Below are 21,979 nucleotides of genomic sequence, written 5' to 3'. Positions count from 1 at the left end.
ATTTATTTGTTTAAAAGATATATACCACCTTTCTTCAATGTTTCCACGGCAGTTTACAGAAGTAAGATAAAACACTGATTAAAGCTTGCAGTCCTCATTATTACTGTGTTGTTGCCACCCACCAGGAAAGTGTTCGTAGTCCTACAAGCATTGTCGTCGTGACGCTACATCGCACAAGCAGCCCCACCAGCATCACGGTCATTAGTATAAGAGACATATGATTAAGGTTGTTTGCCAAACCTTCGCCCCGATGGTGGTCTTTTAGAATTTGTTTTTTCCCCAAGGCGGCCACCGTATGAGACAAAGGCGGGGCCGAAGCTGACGCGAACTGGCGGAAGTGAGAGAGACGAAGCGGGCGAGTGCAAGCTAAAACTCAAACTGGAGTCGGCGCGCGCATGCGCGTGTTTGATTACGCGAACCGCGGGTGGAGTTACCTATCCTGAGCGGGAGTTGTGGAGTCGGCGCGGTAGTAACGCGCGCTCTCTTTTTATATATATAAATAAACTGGTTCTTTCTTTCGGCTCTGACGGGCGGATCGCGGCCATGAGTCTGTGGGTGGATAAATACCGGCCGAGCTCGCTCAGCAAAGTGGATTATCACCGCGATCAGGCGGCGCAGTTGCGTAACTTGGTAAGAGGTGGCAAAAGCTCTATGGGGAGGGAGAAATTATCTCTCCCCCTCCCCGCGTTCTGCACATGCTCAGGTGCCCTTCTGTCTGTTGTTACTTCGCTATTCCAGGACTCAGCCCTCGCTTTGAAAACTGCTGTGGGTTATCACTGTTCTTGTGCTGTTTCCCAGACAACTGACACAGTTTTACTCTCCAGTTACTCATTTCCTTTCGTATTTTAGTGGCAGGCGCATGCAGTCCCGGGCAGGATCTACACTACTGCTTATAATGGTTTATAAGGGTTATGACAACTATTCAGGCTCAGGACACATTACATATACCATTTTCATACCATTTTAAAAGTGTTATATCCTGCTTGGTGTAGATCGGCCCCCGGAGTCTCAGAATAGGTAAAGTTATACTACGATGAAGTGCATCTGAGCATGTGCAGTATGTGAGAGTAAACACAATTGTTAATTGAGGATACCCTTCTTGCGACTGATGAAGTTGGAGTTTAAAGTGCTTACTTATGAAACTTAAGGCGAAATACCGAGGCTTGGATTAAATAGATACTAGAAGAAGCCACATAGAGTGCATGAAGCAAATAGTGTAAATAAGACTGTGTTTGGCCAAAGGGGTCAAACCAGAGACTGAAGCCAAGGGGTGTCTTCCTATACATGTTTAGACAGAAAAAGCCCTACAACTCCCAGTATTGCTGGATGGGAAACGCTGGGAATTGCAGGAGTTTTTTGTTTGTCTTAACATGCATAGGATGGCGCCCAAAGTGAACGAAGTAACAACGCTAGAGGGAAGATGCAGCAACATCTGAAGTTCAAGCTGGAAGACTATGTGTTTGCTCTTGGATAGAATTGGGAGGGGGGAACTGAAATGGGAAAACGCATTCTGCACATGCTCAGGTATACTCTTTTCTGTTATTACTTCACTTATTCCAGGATTCAACCCTGGCTTTGAAAACAATTGCAGTTCCTCCCTGTCCCCCTGTGACCCTACTCAAGAACAACCACAAAACAAAGAGCTATGCATGTTTAGACAGAAAAAAGTCCTACAACTGTCTGTCTAAACATGTATAGGCTTGTGCTCTTATAAAACTAACGGATGTGTTGTAGCATAAATTTTTGTAGACGAACTCAATTTTTGCACCACATGAAAAGCATTCCGTTGGCAGGCATATTTACGCACCCATGTGAAGAATATTTATCAGATGCATGAAGAATATCCTTAATTGGCAGGCACATATACACACCCATGTTGTTTTTGTATATACACATAACACAAATAGTGGGGCACAAAGGCCATGAAATACTTGCTGCAACATTTCTAATGCAGTGTTCTAAATGGTATACAAGATCAGCATCTCCAGGTAGAGTGGGGCACAAAGGCCATGAAATACTTGCTGCAACATTTCTAATGCAGTGTTCTAAATGGTATACAAGATCAGCATCTCCAGGTAGAGCTGCTGCCTGACAGTGTCACAAGGGATGAAGACCATGTGGCTCTGTAGATGTTGTTGGACTGCATCTCCAATCAGCCCTAATCAGCATAGCTAAATCATGATAATTCAGAGAGCTTCGGCTATTGGGAGGTATAGAAATGTAATAAATAAATAAATCATGAGGAATTATGGGAGTTGCAGTCCAACAATATCTGGAGGGCCAGACTGTTTTAATTGAGTTTTGTGTATTTTATCGTTTATTGTTGTTTTCCGCCTCGATCAAAATGGAGAGGCGGGCAAGAAATAAATTTATTATTATTATTATCGAACAAGTTGAACTGATGCTCTTATTCAGTAGAAAGTAGCTTCCAGGTTCATGACAGGAGTAATTGGTAACATCATTTTGCTTACAAGTGCGGACCATGGCTACTGGGTAGTTTGAGCTTTTGGTACATTTCTCTCTAGAAATCAAATGCAAAATCCAGCACAAATTTAAATATGAAACATCCAAGCCCATTAGAGTTTAGATACTGTGTAGACAAATAGCTGTTTGTAGGTAGTGGAGAAATCCCCTTCACTGCTGTGGTCCATATTTCAACAATCATCTAAAGCAAACATCACAATTCCAGAGTGTTTGGATTTTGAATTGAGCTAAAGTTCAGTATATGAATTTATTTATTTTTATAGTAGCATTTCTGCGCATTTGCAGTTACATTCTGACATCAACCTTAAGCATCAATCAGATATTCAAGAATAGGGTTTCTCGGTTAGTTTCCCTTTTAATAAGGCTTAAGCCCTAGCAACTACTGTTGTAGAGCAAGCATAAATTACTGGTGACCTTGGTTTCTTTTTTCCAGGCCGTATTCCTTCTCACCCTAGATAAGTTTTGCTCAGGTTGAGGCCTTGTTTATTGAAAAATTATTCATTTCAGGATAACTGACTTGGTTTCAGGGTACAGAACTTTTAGGCTTAAAATGAAATGGGAACATCTTGTGTACTCCTGCCATGCAACTGCTCTGTTGCAAACTTAGCTATGAAGTGAGTTCGCTTTAGGGTTAAAGTAATTCATCTGGCGCAGATGTCAAGTGTTGGCTCCTGTGATACAAGACAGATCTGGTTCTGGAATGCAGGATCTAGTAAACGTAGACTAAACTGAGCTAGATAAAGCTAGGTAAAGTGTGAGAGAAGTACATAATCTGGCAGGATAGATCAGAGAACCCCCAAATATATCTTGTAGGCTATCTATGAGATGGGCATCCACATTTGACAGATACAAATCAGAGACCAAGAATAGGGCCTCCTCTGAGGCTATTTGGCTGGTTGTGGCTAAGGTATGAGTTTTCCAGCCTGGCCCTAATAATTTCATTATGATGTAAATCTCATCAAGCACGTAGGAGGCTGCCTTATTCTGAATGAGACCATTGTTTCATCTAGCGTAGTATTATCGACTCAGCAGCTCTTCACGGTTCCAGTCTTTCCCAGCAGTACCTGGCTGGAAATGCCAACCTGGAATCTTTGGCATGCAAAACATGTGTTCTGCTACTGAGCTACAGCCCTTCAGTAGGGCTTACTTCCAGGTAAGGATATCTAGGCTTGCAGCAAAATTCTGTGAGTTTAGGGTATTGATGTTATATTGAAGATAGTGCTGTGTTGTGCTCTTCAAAGTTCTCTTCAACTCTTGCTGATTATTGGTCTTCTGCCTTAGATGGAATTTTCTTTCTGCTTGGGGCTGCATTCCCAAACCAGGTCACTCCTAGAAACCTAGTCCTGTTGCACTGGTGTGCTCTCTGCTTCGCCCCATACATGGGCACCTCTTAGCACATTCTCTTAAACTTTCTCTTTCTCTCATTGTGTACTCTTATTGAAATATAAACATCTGTGGCCTTCAAAAGGAAACTAGGATAATGTGAAGGGCTTAAAACTATACACCAAGATAAGTATTGTTAATCAAGTTTCCTGTAGCTTTATAATGGAGCTATTTCTGTTTCTGGAACCATTACTATAACTGTTACTGGAACTGGAACCATTGGTTCCTTTATAATAATGCTAAAGCAGCCTTCTCCAACCTGGTGACCTCTAGATGTTTTGGACTTCAACTCCCATCAGTCTGAGCCAATATAGCCAGTGGTCAGGAATGCTGGTGTTGTAATCCAAAACATCTGGGAGGCGCTAGGCTGTGGAAAGCTGCTCCAAATGAATTATTACTGTTGTTTAATTTTGCTGCATTCTGTTTTGACAGGTTCAGTGCGGTGATTTTCCTCATCTGTTAGTGTATGGACCATCAGGAGCTGGAAAAAAGACCAGAATAATGTGCCTGCTGAGAGAATTGTATGGTTCTGGAGTAGAGAAGCTGAGGATTGAACATCAGAGCATAACAGTAAGAATCTGTCTTGTGAACATATTGTTAAAAAAAATAAGGTAAAGAAGTCGAGTCAGGACTATCAGCCTGAACATTGTCAGGTACTATATTATTGGATGTCTTGCAGTTTGTTTGGTCTAAGGATGTGGATAAGGTGCTTGGTAGGTTTTGGCCAACCACGTGTTCGCTTGATCCGTTCCCTTCACGGCTGGCTACATCTGGCCTCCTTAAAGAAGGCAATATTTTTAATTTATGTCATTTATTTATTACATTTATATCCCACCTTTTTTCTTCCTTAAGGAACCCGAGGCAGCGTACATAATCCTCCTCTCCATTTTATCTCACAACAACCCTGTGAAGTAGGTTGGGCTGAGAGCCCAAAGTCACCCAGTGAGCTTCCATGGCCAAGTGGGGACTAGAACCAGGATCTCCCAACTCCCAGTCCAATACTCTACCCACTACACCACACTGGCAATAGTGCAACTTTCCTGAAAAAGCCTTCCTCTGTGGGCTAAACGTACCTGTCCCTTTCACCTGTTCTTCATAGGACCTGGCCTCCAGACTGCTTACCATCTCAGTCATCTCTGGACATGCTCCAGTTTGTCATTGTCCTTCCTAAACTATGGCACTCAAAAGTGGACACAGTATTGCAGATGCAGCCTGACCAGTATAGAATAAAGTGGAATTGGTCATGATCTGGTTGCTTTGCTTCAGTTAATGCAATTTAAGATTGCTACCAATGGCTTTCCCCCTATCAGTTATTGGTACTTGATTAATTTCTAGGCTTTCTGAGCTTTCTGCTCTCTTCTTGGCAAATCAGGACCAAGGATATGCCAGTTGTATGGGATTGGAAATAATTTAGTCTAGTGCTTAGCTTAGATTTCCTGTTGTCTCAAACTGAAGCCAGCAGTTAGTATCAAGAAACCAGATTATCTTTATTGTGGTCCTTGCTTACTAATTCTTACTGCTTTTTCACATAGCAGCCATATCTTGATAAGAGGCATTTCTGCAGTGATGTTTTCAACAATCAGAATGAGCTTGTTGCATAGTTAGCAGCTTGGGGAGTAAATCAGCCACTGGAAAAATTTATTATTAAAGATCCTCCTATGGATTTGATTCAAAATTCCTTTTTGGAAAGTCTTGCATTTTAATCAGCAAACTGCAAAAAGCACATCAGTTCTTAGTTATTGGCAGAGTTCTTCAAGAACACTACTTGAGCTTTCCAAAGCATTGTTCATCCCCCCCCTTTTTTTTTTACTGCTCAGTGGCTGAAGGTCTTCACTGCAATTTCTTTTTCTTAACTTAACTTTTCCTGAAGGCAAAGGCTATCAATGGCTACTAGCCCTGATGGTTGTGTGCTATCTCCAGTATTCGAGGCAATAAGCCTGTGTGCACCAGTTGCTGGGGAACATGGGCGGGAGGGTGCTGTTGCACCATGTCCTGCTTGTTTATCCCTGCTGGACTAGATGGACCCTTGGTCTGATCCAGCATGGCTCTTCTTATGTTCTTAAGTTAACCTTTAAACAAGTAATAAGACATTATGGTTCCTGCAAATCTTCTTTCCTCAAATAAAGTTGCATGGAATTTGATGGGAGGTAGGTCTTAATGTTGGTGAGTCCTGCCAACCTTTTAAGTGGAATTTCTTTTCTTTCACAATACTGGCTGCTGTACCTTTCAGCGGCTTATATAGCAGTGGTAGGGAGCCTCCATTAGCCTGTGAGGGACCATATTCATGAGGGACCGTATTCCACCATATCCCAGCACTTTGAAAAAGCCTAACTAAAATAAGACAGAGAAAGATGATGGATAATTTCGTATTGTTATAAAACATCTTAATGAGTGATTTGAAGTGGGTGAGATCTGTAATCATCATTGTAAGCAGAGGTATACTTGAAAATCTTGCTGTACCTGTGAGGAATGTTTTTAGAATAATGTGTAGTGTTCTAATTATTAGTGTCTATAATTAGGAATGACACAAGAAATCTGTTTTCTTGCAGAGAAGCTGGAAGAATGATGTAGACTCTGCATACATCTTGCTTTCCTTCCTCCTCCTCCTACTCCTTCTTCTTCTTTGGCCCTTGAATTTGTTATACCTTCATGTATCCCCTTATATTTGGACCCAGGCCTTGGGAATAAGAGCATGGACTATTAACTATGAATTTCTGGCCATGTGTCCTACTTTAGAGCAGGCAGTCCTCTATTTAAAGGGCATTCTGAGCCTGGCTTAAAGGGAAAGAACCCTAAGAAGGGAACAGCTGTGACCTTAACGTTACACATCAACAGCCCCTGGACAGCAGACTGAGCAGGTCATGTAGTCACAGCCCCTCTCCCCTCATTAGATAAATTGTATTTCTATTTAAATTATAGTCATCACTTCCAAATTTATCTATACACATGCATTAGTATATGCACATTTATTCAAATCTGTGTCCTCTTTCTTTTTTAGGGATGCATTTCCTCTCTGTTGGCAGTGCATAAGTGGCCAGCCTGCTATCTCTTCCAAACCAAGTAGTTTAGAATACAACTGCATTTGAGAGTTTTGAACCTATAGTGTTCTTTTTGTGGGTGTTCCAGGCCACTTGGTGTCAATTCATGCTGCATCTGCTTAGCTGGTCCCTGGTGTTTTATGGACGGGGTGCCGCTAAGTCCTTAATGGTACAAACTATGCATATTTTGATGGAAAAATATCCTACAATTTCCAGTGCTGGCTGAGGAATGCTGGGAGTTGTAGGACTTTTTTGGGGGGGCGCGGTCTAAACATGCATAAGATTGCCTTCTAAACTACTTCAAATCATTTCATGAGGGACAAGTAGCAGTGTGTAGTTTCTGAAATCTGTATTCAGCCTGTAGGAATATTCAGTAATGTCAGTTCAGTCTCTCCAGCAATGATCACCTAAAATTAATTTGGTTTATTTTATTTTTTTCCAGGCACCTTCTAAAAAGAAAATTGAAATTAGCACTATTGCAAGCAACTATCATCTTGAAGTTAACCCAAGGTAGGTTTGCAGTCGGTTCACAATATTTAATAAGAGGCTGTAGGCATTATGCTATTTTATAAGTATTTCCAATTTAAGTTCTTAAGAAACCAAAATAGGTCTTCAAGGAATCTTTCCTTAGACAACAACAAAGACCTTTCCAAAAGTAGTCATTTTGCATCAAAGTGGTGTCTCTGTAACAAGGCTTCGCAGGCTGCATTTGGAAAAAATGCAGACCTTAGTGATCGTCTTGGTTTGTGGTATAATTAAAAAATCATGGTCTTTAATCATTGGTCTGTATCACAGCTTACTCTCTAGCTATCATAGTCTGCTTTGGAGATCTGCATACCCACAGGTTAGCAAATTTACAGAGCAATTCTATGCATGGCAATACAAAGGTTCATTGGGATTTAATCCCAATTAAGGATTGCAACCTTAGAAATAAAGAGCCAAGTCCCTATTAGTCAAGCCATCTGGCCTGTGTTCCTATATTTTTAAAGTCACCTGGAGCCAGCTGTTCTTTTCCTCAGGAAGCCATTTGCTGACTTTGCATAGATGGGGCTTGCTATGGTCGCCCCTTCTCTTGAAATGCTGGCAGGTTCTTCCTCCAGAGATCTGGACGGGCTAATTCAGTCATAGCTTTGTGTATGTTGATTAATAGGTTACTACTGCTAAATAATACAATATAATGTAAATAATACGTTATATTGTAAGGTTAAAATGTCCTAATTTGGTGATATGCAAACTTACAAAGTCAGCAACTTAAGACATCAGACAATTGAACTTTCCATTTCTATTTATTATGAAATGTGGCAAATGAACAAAATGGGGGTTGTGAGATTATGTTCTGATATATTCCGGATCAACACCTGATACAAACGTAAAGCTATTTGTATTTCATCTGTGCTATTATGTTTGGTTTTAAAATAACTGGCATGTAGATTCCTGAGCGTCTGTTCCTGGTTGAATTTTGAAGTGATATTAAAAGCTGTTTAGACCTGATTCTCAAAAATGGTCCATGCTGAAGAGCTAGTCTGATGCCATTAGGTTATTTTATTCCCATCCTAGACACAAAAATTCAAAAATTTGTAACCTGAGGGACATAATATGGGCAAGGACAGTGAGGCGCTCCATTGAAGGTGTCTTGCCTGAGCGCACTCAAAAACTGGGAGCCTTAAAACATCTGGAAAAAACGAGCCTTAAAACATCTGTAAGGTGTGCTCCAAGTACTCTTGTGTTCTTTACTTATAAATAGGTTTTTGACTAGGTGTATAAACATGAATTTCCTTGGCAAGGCTAGTATCAAAGTACGCCTGGTTGGGCACCACACCCCAGCAGAGGCCTGCTGAGAAGAGCCCCCTGGACTTAAGAACATAAGAAGAGTCCTGCTGGACCAGACCAAGAGTCCATCTAGTCCAGCATTCTGTTCACACAGTGACCAACTAGCTGTCGACCAGGGAACTACATGCAGGACATGGTGCAAGAGCACCCCCATGTTACTCAAAAGGTGTATACAGACTTACTGCCTCTGACACTGGAGGTTGCACATAGCCATCAGGACTAGTAGCCATTGAGCGCCTTCTCCAGGAATTTATCCAACCCCTTTTAAAGCCATCCAAATTGGTGGCCATCACCACATCTTGTGCTGGATTTGCTCCTCCCCTTCACCATTGCAACCTGTCTTTTGCTCTGGCTCAGAAGACAGTGGTGGTGACAAGGAGGAGCAGTGTATGTGCTGCCTACTTGCTCACTGACCCTTTGCCTATCAAGCAAGCAACTTCTATGAGAACGAGATGACGCTGGTGATGTGAAGGTAGACTCACAGAGGGAGTGCTCCATCGAGGATGTCTTTCCTGAGGGCACTCAAAAACCTGGAGCTGGCACTACTGCTTGGTGAAGGAGATACTGTTCTCCATTCCAGTAGCTCCTTGTAGGGAATGGAGATTTGATTTGTATATAGTGCGCTCTCATGAACATGGGTATTTCCCATGCAATTCAGTGTTACTGACAGCTCTACACGCGTCCCCATTGTGCGTGGAACTTTCCTCTGTATTGAAGTTAATGAGCCGGTGCTTGTGTGGGAGTTCCAGGTAGATGTTGGTGCTCCTGTGGAACTTTGACCTGGAATAGTTTTGCATCAGAACTCATAAATATCCCGACAAGACAGAGGTGCTCCTGGTCAGTCGGAAGGCAGATCAGGGAATAGGGATCTGTAACCCCATCCATCAGCTTATGATGGATGGGGTTACACTCCCCCTGAAGACACAGGTTCACACCTTGGGTTCAGCCCTGAGCCTGGATGCCCAGTTTTCAGTGGTGGCCAGAAGTGCGTTTGCACAGTTAAAGCTAGCGTGCCAGCTGCAACTGTTCCTAGAGATGTTGGATCTGGCCACGGTGACATGTGCCTTAGTTACATCCTGTTTGGATTACTGTAACGTGCTCTAACGTGCTCTTAATTTTTGTGAACCGCCCAGAGAGCTCCGGCTATTGGGCGGTATAGAAATGTAATAAATAAATAAATAAATAAATAAATATGTGGGGCTGCCTCTGAGGAGTGTTCAGAAACCTCAGCTGTTCGAAGAACTGCAGCCAGATTGTTGACTGGGGCTGGTTACAGGGAGCATACAACTCCTCTGTTGCAACAGAACTGGCTTCTGGTCTGTTTCCGGGCATAATCCCAAGTGCTGTTTTTTTTTATTTATTACATTTCTATACCCTGTTTGCCCTGTCCTGGACGGGGTTGCACTCCCCCTAAAGGATCGGGTCCGTAGTTTGGGGATGCTCTTGGATCCAGAACTGTCACTTGAGGCACAGGTGAACTCAGTGGCAAAGAGCACTTTTTATCAGCTCAGGCTGATATACCAGCTGCGTCCTTATCTGGACAGAGATAGCCTAGCTACAGTGATCCATGCTCTGATAACCTCTCGTTTGGATTACTGCAATGCGTTATACGTGGGGCTGCCTTTGAAAACGGTCCGGAAACTTCAACTGGTGCAAAACAGGGCAGCAAGGTTATTAACAGGGACTGGCCGGCGAGATCACATTACGCCAGTCCTTTTACAACTTCATTGGCTGCCAGTCCAGGTCCGGGCCCAATTCAAAGTGCTGGTATTAACATTTAAAGCCCTAAACGGTTTGGGGCCAGGTTATCTGAAGGAACGCCTCCTCCCATATGTACCTACCCGGACCTTAAGATCATCTACAGGGGCCCTTCTCCGTGAGCCCCTGCCAAAGGAAGTGAGGCAGGTGGCTACTAGGAGGGGGGCTTTCTCCGCTGTGGCACCCCGGTTGTGGAACGAGCTCCCCAGAGAGGTCCGCCTGGCGCCTACACTGTACTGCTTTCGTCGCCAGCTGAAGACCTTTTTATTCACTCAGTATTTTAACACTTAATTTAACTTAAATTTAAATTTTACTGTTTTAACTCTGTATTTTAATCTTATATCAACTTTGCTGTGTGGTTTTATCCTGGTTGCGTTTTCTATACTGTATTTCGTAATTGTGTTTTAACCTGTTGGGTGTTTTACTGTGGTTTTAATTTTTGTGAACCGCCCAGAGAGTTTCGGCTATTGGGCGGTATAAAAACTTAAAAAAAAAAAAATACCGCCCTGCAACTGAAGCTTTTTGGCCTATAAAGCCCTATACAGCTTGGGTCAAGGTTATCTGAAATACCGTATTCTCCCTTGTGATCCTGCTCATGTCCTGAGATCTTCAGGGGAGGCCCTTCTCTCGGTCCTGCCATCATCACAGGCATGCCTGGTGGCAATGCAGGAGAGGGCCTTCTTTGTGGCTGCTCCAAGGCCCTGGAACTACCTTCCCAGGGAGGCTAGACTGGCTCTCTCCTTGCTGTTTCCAGAGGCAGGCAAAAACTTTTTTGTTCCAGCAGGACTTTGAAGAATATTCTAGACCTTTGTATATACGTTGGGTTTTTTTTAAATTGTCATTTTTTTTAGTGTTCTAAATGTTTAAATATTACAATAGGAAAAAGGCATCATCATCATCATCATCATCATCAAGGGTGCTCTCCTATGCACAATTTTATGGCAGTAAGACCCATTGAACTCTCTGGCATTTCTTTCTGACTGAATGTGCATAGAAGCAGACAATATAATAACAACAATAAATCATCTTGTAATAGGAAAAAAACCCAAACCTGAACTTTTTTTTAAAAAAAAACCTGAACTTTTTCAGTGATGCTGGAAACAGTGACCGGGTGGTAATTCAGGAATTATTGAAGACAGTTGCACAGTCACAGCAACTTGAGACAAGCACTCAGCGAGATTTTAAAGGTCTGTAAATGTGCTATAAATCTTGGAGGAAATTATGTTTTAATACTTTGCTCAAGATCAAACATGTATTTTGAATGTAGTCAATTCTTTGTTTCACATACATTTTCTCAGACTCATTTTGTGTTCTATCTGATCTGGGAGATGAAACATTTCCAGGAACGTTGAAGTCGTGGGAAAACTGTTTTTCTGTCTCTTCCACCGCCAACCCAAGCAGAAATATTTGGGGAAAATTGAACTACACACAGCACTTATATTCTTTAAATAATTATATAGTTCAAATTTATTTTCGCTATCACTATCTTAATGTTCCATAGCTGTTTATTTCTGGAATTTTCCCTCTAAGCATGGTATTCAGAAAATGGAAAGTTTGTATGAATTAAGCAAGAGTCTCTCCTCTTCTTGCACGACTTGTATATGTATTCTTGAGTATTCAGCAGTGCTTTTCACTTGATGCAGAAGCTGGGGGAATCTGAGGCAAGAGGAGTCATAGGGTATATTGCATACAGGCCTCACCTCCATATTGCAGGAGTGATAGATTTAGCAGACTTTTACAGTGGATACAAAAGAAAAGAGGAAAGCATCCACTAAAATGACCACCCGAAAGACAGACCACATTCCAAGTTGCTGATGGCATCGCTGAAGAATGTGAACTTCATTAATTCAAGTGCTTTCTTCAGAGGCTGGATGTATCCAAAGGTGTTCAAAACCCTTGCAGAGATCTCCGAAGAATGTGAACTTCATTAACTCAAGTGCAGCAACAGAATCATTGATAATCTTGTCCAAGGAGCACTTCACCGTAGTTGCAGGATTTCAGTATCCAGGGGTAGCCTGCAATCAGCACGTCCTGAACCTGCTGTTCTTACAGGTTTATGTTTACTCACTAACTGTTCAATAAACTGATAGGGCTGTTAGTACAATGGTGGCATAAAAGTAATTGTCCTCGGGAGCTCATCTTTTGGCACCTTTCTATCCATAGTCAAGGTTCTGAAGGCCAAGGGCAACCTCTCCATCACCACCTTCTGTTTTCGTTGCTACACTTGAGTTAACAAAGTTCACATTCTTCAGAGATCCCTGCAAATATATTGAATCATCACCTCCAATGTGTATAGCCCCTGAAGAATGCCTTTTAGGCTGTAGCATGTTGGGCTTGTAATAAACAACATATCCTCAACATCTTGGGACGTGGTCTGTCTTTTTGGTGGTTGACTCCCACATTGCACTCTGGCTTGCATTTTTGCTACATTTTAAAACTTTTTCCAGTGTCAAGCCCTGGAGTATTGCCTATTCAGTAACCCAGGCCAGATCTACACCAAGCAGGATATAACACTTTGGAAACGGTAAATGGAATGTGTCCTGGGCCCCAGCAGTTGTTAATACCATTATAAATTGTTATAAAGCGGTAGCGTAGATCCTGCCCCAGTTAAATGCATTATTTATTTACAGTATTAATTTATTAACAGGTAGTAATCATCACCATGATTATTACCTTTGAATCTTGGGTGCAAGCAATTTGCAGCACTGTGAGTTGGCTGTGCAATTATATTATTTTAAACTTTTGCATTTGCCTCATTTGAGCCACCAATTCTTTGTGGCTGTTTCTTTGGTTTAATTCAGCTGCCCTTTTTTTAATCATTCTTGGTGGGAAGGGAGGTTAACACATTGTGTGATTTTTAATTTTGTGAATGTCAGTAACTTTTTGTTTGTGCATTTATTTATATCTAGTGGTGCTGTTGACAGAGGTGGACAAACTTACAAAAGATGCCCAGCATGCATTGCGGCGAACCATGGAGAAGTATATGGCCACCTGCAGATTAATTCTTTGTTGCAACTCTACTTCGAAAGTCATTGCACCTATCAGAAGTAGGTGCCTCGCAGTGCGAGTGCCTGCCCCCAGCATTGGCGATGTAGGTTCAAGAAAAAGGCAAAGCATTGCCCATTGCACAGGTTTTAAGAGCTTTTAGCAGTTATGTTTTACTCTGTGTAATGTTGTCTATAACAGTATTTGACTTATGATTCCCTGATTTAATGCTCTTCAGTAGTCACTGGGCCAGTTTGCACAACTGAACAGCCCACCGTGGTTTATTTAATTCTCGCATAACTCTCAGTCCATGGGTTTGGATGACATGACAAGCTGTGGCCGTGACTTGAAGATTCAAAATGGCTGCTGGAACACACCACAGTGTACCGTGAGCTGTTTGTGCAAACCACGGTGGGCAGCAGTGATTGTGCCAACCGGGTCACTATGTTCTACGCATGTTCTCTGTGCGTGCACACAATTCTTCCAAATTTGGTTTGAATTTGCTTTGTTTTCTTCAAAGATGTGGGTTGTAAAGAATTTGATATTTATTTAGCAAGTTTTGGAATGGGTGAGGGGGATGTGTAGAACCATGAAATTAGCTGGAAATAATTGTTGGAGGAGAGGTGAAAGGAGCTTTGAAACTCTACCCTTTTGCCACTGGCAGGTCTTTCCAAGAGTAGTGCACACTTGTCCGAGCTCAGCTCTTAAAGTAGGAGGGTCTGAATATCTACTACTTAGAATCTGTTCAGCGGTTGTTGAATGTACTTCAGTATCTATTTGTATTTCTTACAATCCTGTAAGGCTGGGAGTATGTCCATATTACAATGGAGAGTTACAGTACTTGTCAATTGTCTCCCAGTGAATTCATAACCAGAGTAAGATTTGAACCCAGGGCTTGGGGATAATAGCATGAACTACTCCACAGCCAGACTTGCATGATCAAAATAGGGCACAGTGGCTGATTTAAGCTACCGCGGCTTATTTAAATCACAGTGTTTGCGGGGTGCAGTTTGAATGTAAATTGTGATGCTTGCAGGGCGCAATTTGTTCTGTTGTCCGGGCATGTTGCAATGGGAAGCAACCTTCCAATCACCCAACAACAGCCCATAGTTTATTAAAGAGTTGTTTCCCCTCCCACAAGACATGCCTCCCTGGTTTGGATGACATGACAAGCTGCATCCGGGCGGTGATTATGAAAATTGCAACTGGCATGCACTATGATTTAAATAAGCCTCTGTGGTTTAAATAAGCTGCCATGATTAATTTTGATCATGCAAACTAGGTTTATGATGCACTAAATGTTAGCTCTACTAGTAAAATATCCTCTTCTTTCCTTATGTGAAGCTATGCTCCTTGGGATGTTAAATTCTGTGCCAGGTTGTGCAGTGATCCCTGTATGCGTAATATAGATAATGCTTACTGGCTTTGAAAGGGCCAGTTGATAGTGCCAAATACGAATTGTCCAATGACTTCCAGATGCAGAAACGCAGAACATGGCCATTCTGGTTGCATGTGAAGTTCTGCCTCCCTTCTGTGAAGTTGTGGGGAGCAAGCACAGGTGCTGTTTGTCTCTCACCCTGGAGGCATTAGGAAGGAATTGGTTCTTGCGTTGAAAAGTGCAAGTCATATGGGACTTGTGGCAGCCAGAGGGGAGGGGACAGGTGACTGGAGCTGCAGTACTGGGCACCCAAAAGTATCACGTGTCGATCTAGCCCTTGTGTGCCTCCAGATTTATATCCTTTGCTAATAGGGGCCTCCACCATTGCTAACTTTTTCTTGGATCTTTGAAAAGTGAGCTGTAATGCAAAAGCGATGAACCATCCTTTTGAATTTCTAGATCTGCAACGTATTGTCCAGTGTTTGCAAGAAGGAGGGCCTGTCCCTTCCTCAAGAACTGGCTCGGAGGATTGCAGAAAAGTCTGGCAGGAATCTCCGAAAGGCACTTCTGATGTGTGAGGCATGCAGAGTGCAACAGTAAGTCAAGAAGATCAGATGTATCCTGTAGAGGTGGTAGCTCTGATGCCAGCGGGGCGGTGAATCCGCTCCGGGTTTCAGTCAGAACTCTAAAGGAGTGTTCTGTATTTATTTATTTATTTATTTATTTATTTATTACATTTTTATACCGCCCAATAGCCGAAGCTCTCTGGGCGGTTCACAAAAATTAAAACCACAGTAAAACACCCAACAGTTTAAAACACAATTACGAAATACAGTATAAAAAGCGCAACCAGGATAAAACCACACAGCAAAGTTGATATAGGATTAAAATACAGAGTTAAAACAGTAAAATTTAAATTTAAGTTAAAATTAAGTGTTAAAATACTGAGTGAATAAAAAGGTCTTCAGCTGGCGACGAAAGCAGTACAGTGTAGGCGCCAAGCGGACCTCTCTGGGGAGCTCGTTCCACAACCGGGGTGCCACAGCGGAGAAAGCCCTCCTCCTAGTAGCCACCTGCCTCACTTCCTTTGGCAGGGGCTCATGGAGAAGGCCCCCTGTAGATGATCTTAAGGTCCGGGTAGGTACATATGGGAGGAGGCGTTCCTTCAGATAACCTGGCCCCAAACTGTTTAGGGCTTTAAATGTTAATACCAGCACTTTGAATTGGGCCCGGACCTGGACTGGCAGCCAATGAAGTTGTAAAAGGACTGGCATAATGTGATCTCGCCGGCCAGTCCCTGTTAATAACCTTGCTGCCCTGTTTTGCACCAGTTGAAGTTTCCGGACCGTTTTCAAAGGCAGCCCCACGTACAGTACCTTCGATAGGTCCTGTACCTTCGATAGGTCCTTCAGAGTTCTGACTTGGCGCGGATTCACTGCCCCACTGGCATCGGAGCCATCAGCCTCCACTGGTTAGGTGAAGGAGGCCATTTTGTTCACAAGTGGTTTTTAGCAGCTCTTTTACTACTTGCCTCACAGGCTTCCTTTCACCCCTGATCAAGACATTTCTGAGACTGACTGGGAGGTCTATGTGAGAGAGACAGCGAATGCCATCGTTAGTGAGCAGACCCCCCAGAGGTAAGTGAGCATACTGGGCTGCAATTGGTCACTGTCGTGATGTAAAATATGTGATACCTGTAAGTTTTCTGTCATTAAAAAGGCACGGCGGCATTTTATTACTGAGCATCTTAAAATGTCTAAATGGCATTTCTAGGAATTGGATTTAAAGTCTGTAGATGGTGATTGACAGGGCTGGCCTTCTCATTAGGCAAGGCGAGGCAAACGATTCAGGCGGCAGCTTGTGAAAGGGTGGGAGTTTGTGCCCCCCCACCTCCTTCCTTCTTTCCCTCCCTGCTTCTGCTTTTGCTAGCAGTTGTCTTTTGAAGGGAGGCCTGTCTCGAATGTGGCATCACTGAGTAAATTTCATGGGCAGTGTAGCAGATTGAGGATGGACAAAAAGGAAGTCCTTCACATATAATACATTAAGGGCACAATCCTATGCATGTCTAAAACATGCGAGGTACTGGTTTTCCTCTGTTCAGTAGTGGTTAGGCCTCACACACTTCAGGAAGGATGCAGACAAGGCGATTGAAAATGCATGTACACTCAAAACGGGGCACCTTTGCCTCTGTGGGGAGCAGGCTGCCTGTAGTTTAAGACTTTGAAGTGCATCTTCCTGCTGCCTCCATCCTTTGTTTCCATGTCTTTGTGAGCCTGAAGTGAAATTCATTTTATCAAACAGCTGAGCTAAGTAGAGTCTTGTTTTTTTTTCCATCAAGGAAGTTGTGATGGGCTATAGTGGATAAAACAACTTGCTGGGATATTAACAGTTCTCATCTCCAATATTCTCAGAACTGCTGAATTGACTCTAGCTATTGTAAAACCAACTTGCTTGCTCAGGGCAATGTAGTATTTCCAGCTGGAAGTGATGAGGGCAGCTGTTTGTTTGTTTGTGCAGTGCTATAAAACTTTTCCCCCTTTCGGCTACGAAGCGCAGTAGTGTTGGCACTAACTCATTGCTGTCCTCGTGTTGTTCTGGCTGCCGAACATCTGTCTGGCTGTAGATACGTTGCAGGGTCTTGCTATTTACTGTCTTACTCTGTACAGCACCATGTACACTGATGGTGCTATATAAATTAATAATAATAATAATAATAATAATAATAATAATAATAACTGGCAGACATAGAATGACATGGCAAATTTGGAGCATTTAATCTTGACTTCTGCGAATAGATGATATTGTTAGTCACATTGCTGTTGATGTCATTAAAACTTTATAATAGCTTATGCTATTTTCCAGAATGGCTGCCATTATAAATGTCCCACTCTTGAGGTATGCAACCTCTAGAGGGATTACGTTTCAAACATGGATTCCCTTCTATGTGGTCCTCTTAAATGTGAACTACTTTTTTATATGTACCTTTAGGTACAGTAAAAATAGGTGTCTGCCTAGGACTCCATGGGTTGTATCCGATGGGACAATTCTGTTTGCAGAAGGTAATCACTACTGGAACAGATTTCCCCTTTCCCCTGCACACCCCTAAATCTGGCTCAGAGGGTTTGAGGACCTCTGGAGCAGATTTGGGGCACACACACAGGGCTATATGGGAGTTGGACAGGGAAATCTGGTCTTGTGAGGATTGGATCCAACATCTAGATTGCTTTTAAGCATTTTTTTTAGAGGTACAGAGTTTTTGCAACAAAATGTGGGTTATTTTTGGCTCAGTTTTTGGATGTTATATGCCAAGATGGAGGAACATAGCCTTGGAGACAAAGGGTTGAATCCACTTGTGTTGAACTCCCAATATTACAGGGATGGGCGACTTTTAGCTCTTCAGATGTTTTTGCCTAAAATTCCCATCGTTTTTAGCCTGTATAGACAGTAGTAAGGGATGATGGGATTTGTAGGTCAAAATGCTTAAAGAACTACAGGATGCGCACCCCATTCTACTGCTTGCAGAAACCCCACTTTCATCATGGCATAAGTGTCAGATTCAGTACTTCAATTCTGCAAGTAGTTTTACAACTTAGATACACCCCCAAGTGTAAGCAACTACTGGAGTTGAACAATTTAAAAATATTAGCAATATTATTTTCAGGTGCCAGGTCTAGGAAAAAAATGATTTCATTTCCATGGCATCTATATTTACTTAATTAAAATACTTTTACTCTTCAACCAATAGCTATTAGAGCATTATACAATGAAGACCAAAATAGTCATATATTATAATTATTGCAAAAATAAAAATATAATTGTAAAACAATCTTTAAAAGACAGTGGCTGCATTCAGACAATACAACAGTCAATGGTGGGGGTAATAATCAATTCAGCAGTTGCTTATCTAGGGTGTACGCCACACTCAACGTGACAATGATCAACCATGGTGTGGATTAAGATCAGCGCTGAGTTTATTTATTTATTTATTACATTTTTATACCGCCCAATAGCCGAAGCTCTCTGGGCGGTTCACAAAAATTAAAACCACAATAAAACACCCAACAGGTTAAAACACAATTACGAAATACAGTATAAAAAGCGCAACCAGGATAAAACCACACAGCAAAGTTGATTATAAGATTAAAATACAGAGTTAAAACAGTAAAATTTAAATTTAAGTTAAAATTAAGTGTTAAAATACTGAGTGAATAAAAAGGTCTTCAGCTGGCGACGAAAGGAGTACAGTGTAGGCGCCAGGCGGACCTCTCTGGGTTGATTATTAGTCCACGTCAAGTTGACAGATGGACAACCATCTGTCAGGAATGCTTTAGGGTGGATTCCTGCATTGAGCAGGGGGTTGGACTCGATGGCCTTGTAGGCCCCTTCCAACTCTGCTATTCTATGATTCTATGACTCACTCACCCCCTGCACTCTCCTCCCACTAGTATCCCATCAGCCCTTGTTGTGAAAAATATCCTGCCGGCTGGACTAGCACAGCAGCCACTGCTTTGACCGCTTTTGCCTTGCGATTCTGTGGCTGACAAAATAACCAAGGGCTGCTGAGGAAATAACCAACGGTGCCCTTCACACAACACGATAACCAGTGGTGGTTCAAATAGCCAAAACTGCACAGCATTGGTTATTTGCGTTGGTTATTTCGCCCAAATAACCAACCATTAGTTAAAAAACTCCCTCGACACAACACAACATCCCATGGTGGCTTATATAACCAACTGTTCACTATTTAAACCACTATGGGTTATTGTGTTTTCTGAGTCCGGTGAGAAACATTTGGGGCAAACTAAACAGCTAAGATGCCCGGGCAAACAAGAAAGTATCTACAGCTGGAGCTGAGTGTTCCCAAAAAGGAATTTTCTGACTTTGTAATTTAACTACTATTATCAAAGCAGCTGCTTTTTTAATTAATATCTATTTACGTAGAGTACAAGTAAAAGAAATATTTTTAAAAGGCTGTTACAAAAAAATCAACTTCCGGTGACTAATGTTAAAACTTTGTGTAATTAAAAGATATTTTAAACTTAGCATACTTGTGCTGTAATGTTCTAATGATTCTATTCCAATAGACTTCTTGAAGTGCGTGGGCGACTTTATGAACTCTTAACCCATTGCATTCCTCCAGAGATTATAATAAAGGTAATGGATGTCATGGTTCTTAATTTGTTTAGTAACTGGGGCTAGGGTTAAAGGGACCTGGGGAGGAGGTGGAGAGGAGTTAATACCCTTTTTATTTTATTTTTTACCATTCATGGTACTTTGTATGGTAAGGATCCCCTTCATAATCATGTGGTGGTGGGGGGAAATTATAGTTATATAATGACTGTCACTTTAAATGTGATAAATAACAAAACTATTTTTAATATGCCAATATCCCCCTCCTCTCAAATCAGAAATCATAGTTTGAATTGCCAAATCTTCAGGATGTGGTTTTATGGATTGTTGAGAGTCTATATTACTTATAACAGGGATGTTGAACCTCTGAGGTCTCAATTCATTTTCAGAGGAGCTCTCGGGGGCTGCATTCCAGTAGTGGGTGAGGCTAAATGCAAAAGGGGTGGATCAAAGCCACAGGTGGGTCAAAAATACCAGCACATTTTAACTTAAAGCTCTTAATGCCAGTAACTAAACTGTAGGAGAGCTATTTCAATCTTTTAGAACGGGGAAAACTCATACATGCATGAGAAAGCTGGGAAGCCATCAAGCAACAAGTAGTTGGGGTTGGGAATAGGGGGTGTGGCTATCTGTAGAACCCCAGGGGGCCAGATTATCAGGGGTGCAGGACTGGGGCCAAATTTGGCCCTCTGGGATGGCCCAGAAAGCCCTCCCCCTTCCCTTGGCATTGCGCCCTTTCTCCTCAACCACCAATTGTTTGGTGGTTTTCTGGCTTCTTCGTGGTCTCTGCATCACACATACGGGCTCTGCGCCTGCACAGAGCCTCATTCAAGAACTTTCTATAGCTGAGAGAATTTTGGCAGGAACCCTCCCCCACCGATCCACTGTGCATGTCCAGGAGGGTTCCCACCCATCTCCTCAGTTCACCTGAGACCGCCATTGCGGCAGCCTCGTGAGGAACTGGCTTGTCTACGTACTGCGTTACTTAGCTGAGACCTTTTTCCCTTTTCTCTTCTCCTGATGACCACTCGAAGGACCACAGTTACAGGTAAGCAACCTGTCCTTTTGTTCAGTTTTTTCCCCCCATTCTAAAAAATTAAAATGCTTCTCCTAAAGCTTAGTTACAGGCAGTAAGAGTTTTAAGCAAAAATTTGTAGGTTTTTGGGAGGAGGGGGTTTGGCCCTGCCCCTTTTGCATCCGGTACCAGTCACTACCAGAATGCAGCCCCCAGCAGCTTCTATGAAATGGAATTCAACCCTCCGGCAGAAAGAGTTTCTGTGCCGCTGTCCCAGGTGGACTGGATTTGGACTGCGGTCCCAAGGTTCAGTGCCCCTGAACTATTAAGTTTCTACAGGTGAAGCTTGCTGCAGAACAGAATTCTTTGATCATGAAATGATGTTGCTTGCTGCTTACTTCAGGGCCTTCTGTCTGAACTTCTGAACAACTGTGATGGGCAGCTGAAAGGAGAGGTTGTGCAGATGGCAGCTTTCTATGAGCATCGACTACAGCTGGGCAGCAAGGCCATTTATCACCTGGAAGCATTTGTGGCTAAGTTCATGGCCCTCTATAAGAAGTTTATGGAAGACGGACTGGAAGCGATGGAGTTCTGATGTGTAGCTTTGAGAATTCAAATGGTTTGTGATGCTGTACAAAAGGCAGCCCACCAGTGTATTGTTTTATTTGACAATAAAAGAGTAAGTGTTGAATTTCAGTGATTCTGAGACTGGCATGCGTGACCTGCAAAGACATTTCTGGGAAACAAGGACTTGGGTTTATTTTAGAAAGGCTCTTGAAATCAGGGCATTGTCCAGGCATGCCTTTTGAGAAGTAGTCCGTGTGGTTTTTCCCAGTGCTTCATGAGGTGCTCTCATGTAGCTTGAGTCTGTAACATGAATATAAGGTTGAATCTTTGGAATTCCCAAATGTGCTGTCTTGACTAGGTTTCCCAGTTTGGGGGGGACGGGAAACTGCTTTCTTACTTAGTCCGAGCTGA

The 21,979-nt window shown here is 42.4% G+C and overlaps 1 protein-coding gene across 1 annotated transcript; it reads left to right on the top strand.

Annotated features, from left to right (window-relative positions):
* The first annotated feature begins 418 nt into the window (after positions 1-418).
* On the top strand, positions 419-21,697 carry RFC3 (replication factor C subunit 3). Its single transcript, XM_063127662.1, has 9 exons — positions 419-630; positions 4,300-4,437; positions 7,348-7,415; positions 11,583-11,680; positions 13,403-13,584; positions 15,316-15,452; positions 16,395-16,493; positions 19,941-20,010; positions 21,405-21,697. Exons 1-9 carry the CDS (start codon positions 544-546, stop codon positions 21,594-21,596), a joined length of 1,071 nt encoding a protein of 356 aa, XP_062983732.1. The 5' UTR covers positions 419-543; the 3' UTR covers positions 21,597-21,697.
* The last annotated feature ends 282 nt before the right edge of the window (positions 21,698-21,979 follow it).

Source organism: Elgaria multicarinata, chromosome 5 (genome assembly GCF_023053635.1).
Source record: "Elgaria multicarinata webbii isolate HBS135686 ecotype San Diego chromosome 5, rElgMul1.1.pri, whole genome shotgun sequence".
Classification (NCBI taxonomy): Eukaryota; Metazoa; Chordata; class Lepidosauria; order Squamata; family Anguidae; genus Elgaria; species Elgaria multicarinata.
Note: the sequence above shows the minus strand (reverse complement) of the source record. Positions and strands in the feature narration are given on the sequence as shown.

Bases quoted from the DNA above. Each gene is read 5' to 3' on its own strand.
- RFC3 (XM_063127662.1), top strand. From the start codon at position 544: ATGAGTCTGTGGGTGGATAAATACCGGCCGAGCTCGCTCAGCAAAGTG. The intron at 4,438-7,347 runs GTAAGAATCTGT...ATTTTTTTCCAG, and splicing joins TTGAACATCAGAGCATAACA to GCACCTTCTAAAAAGAAAAT. The intron at 11,681-13,402 runs GTCTGTAAATGT...ATTTATATCTAG, and splicing joins CACTCAGCGAGATTTTAAAG to TGGTGCTGTTGACAGAGGTG.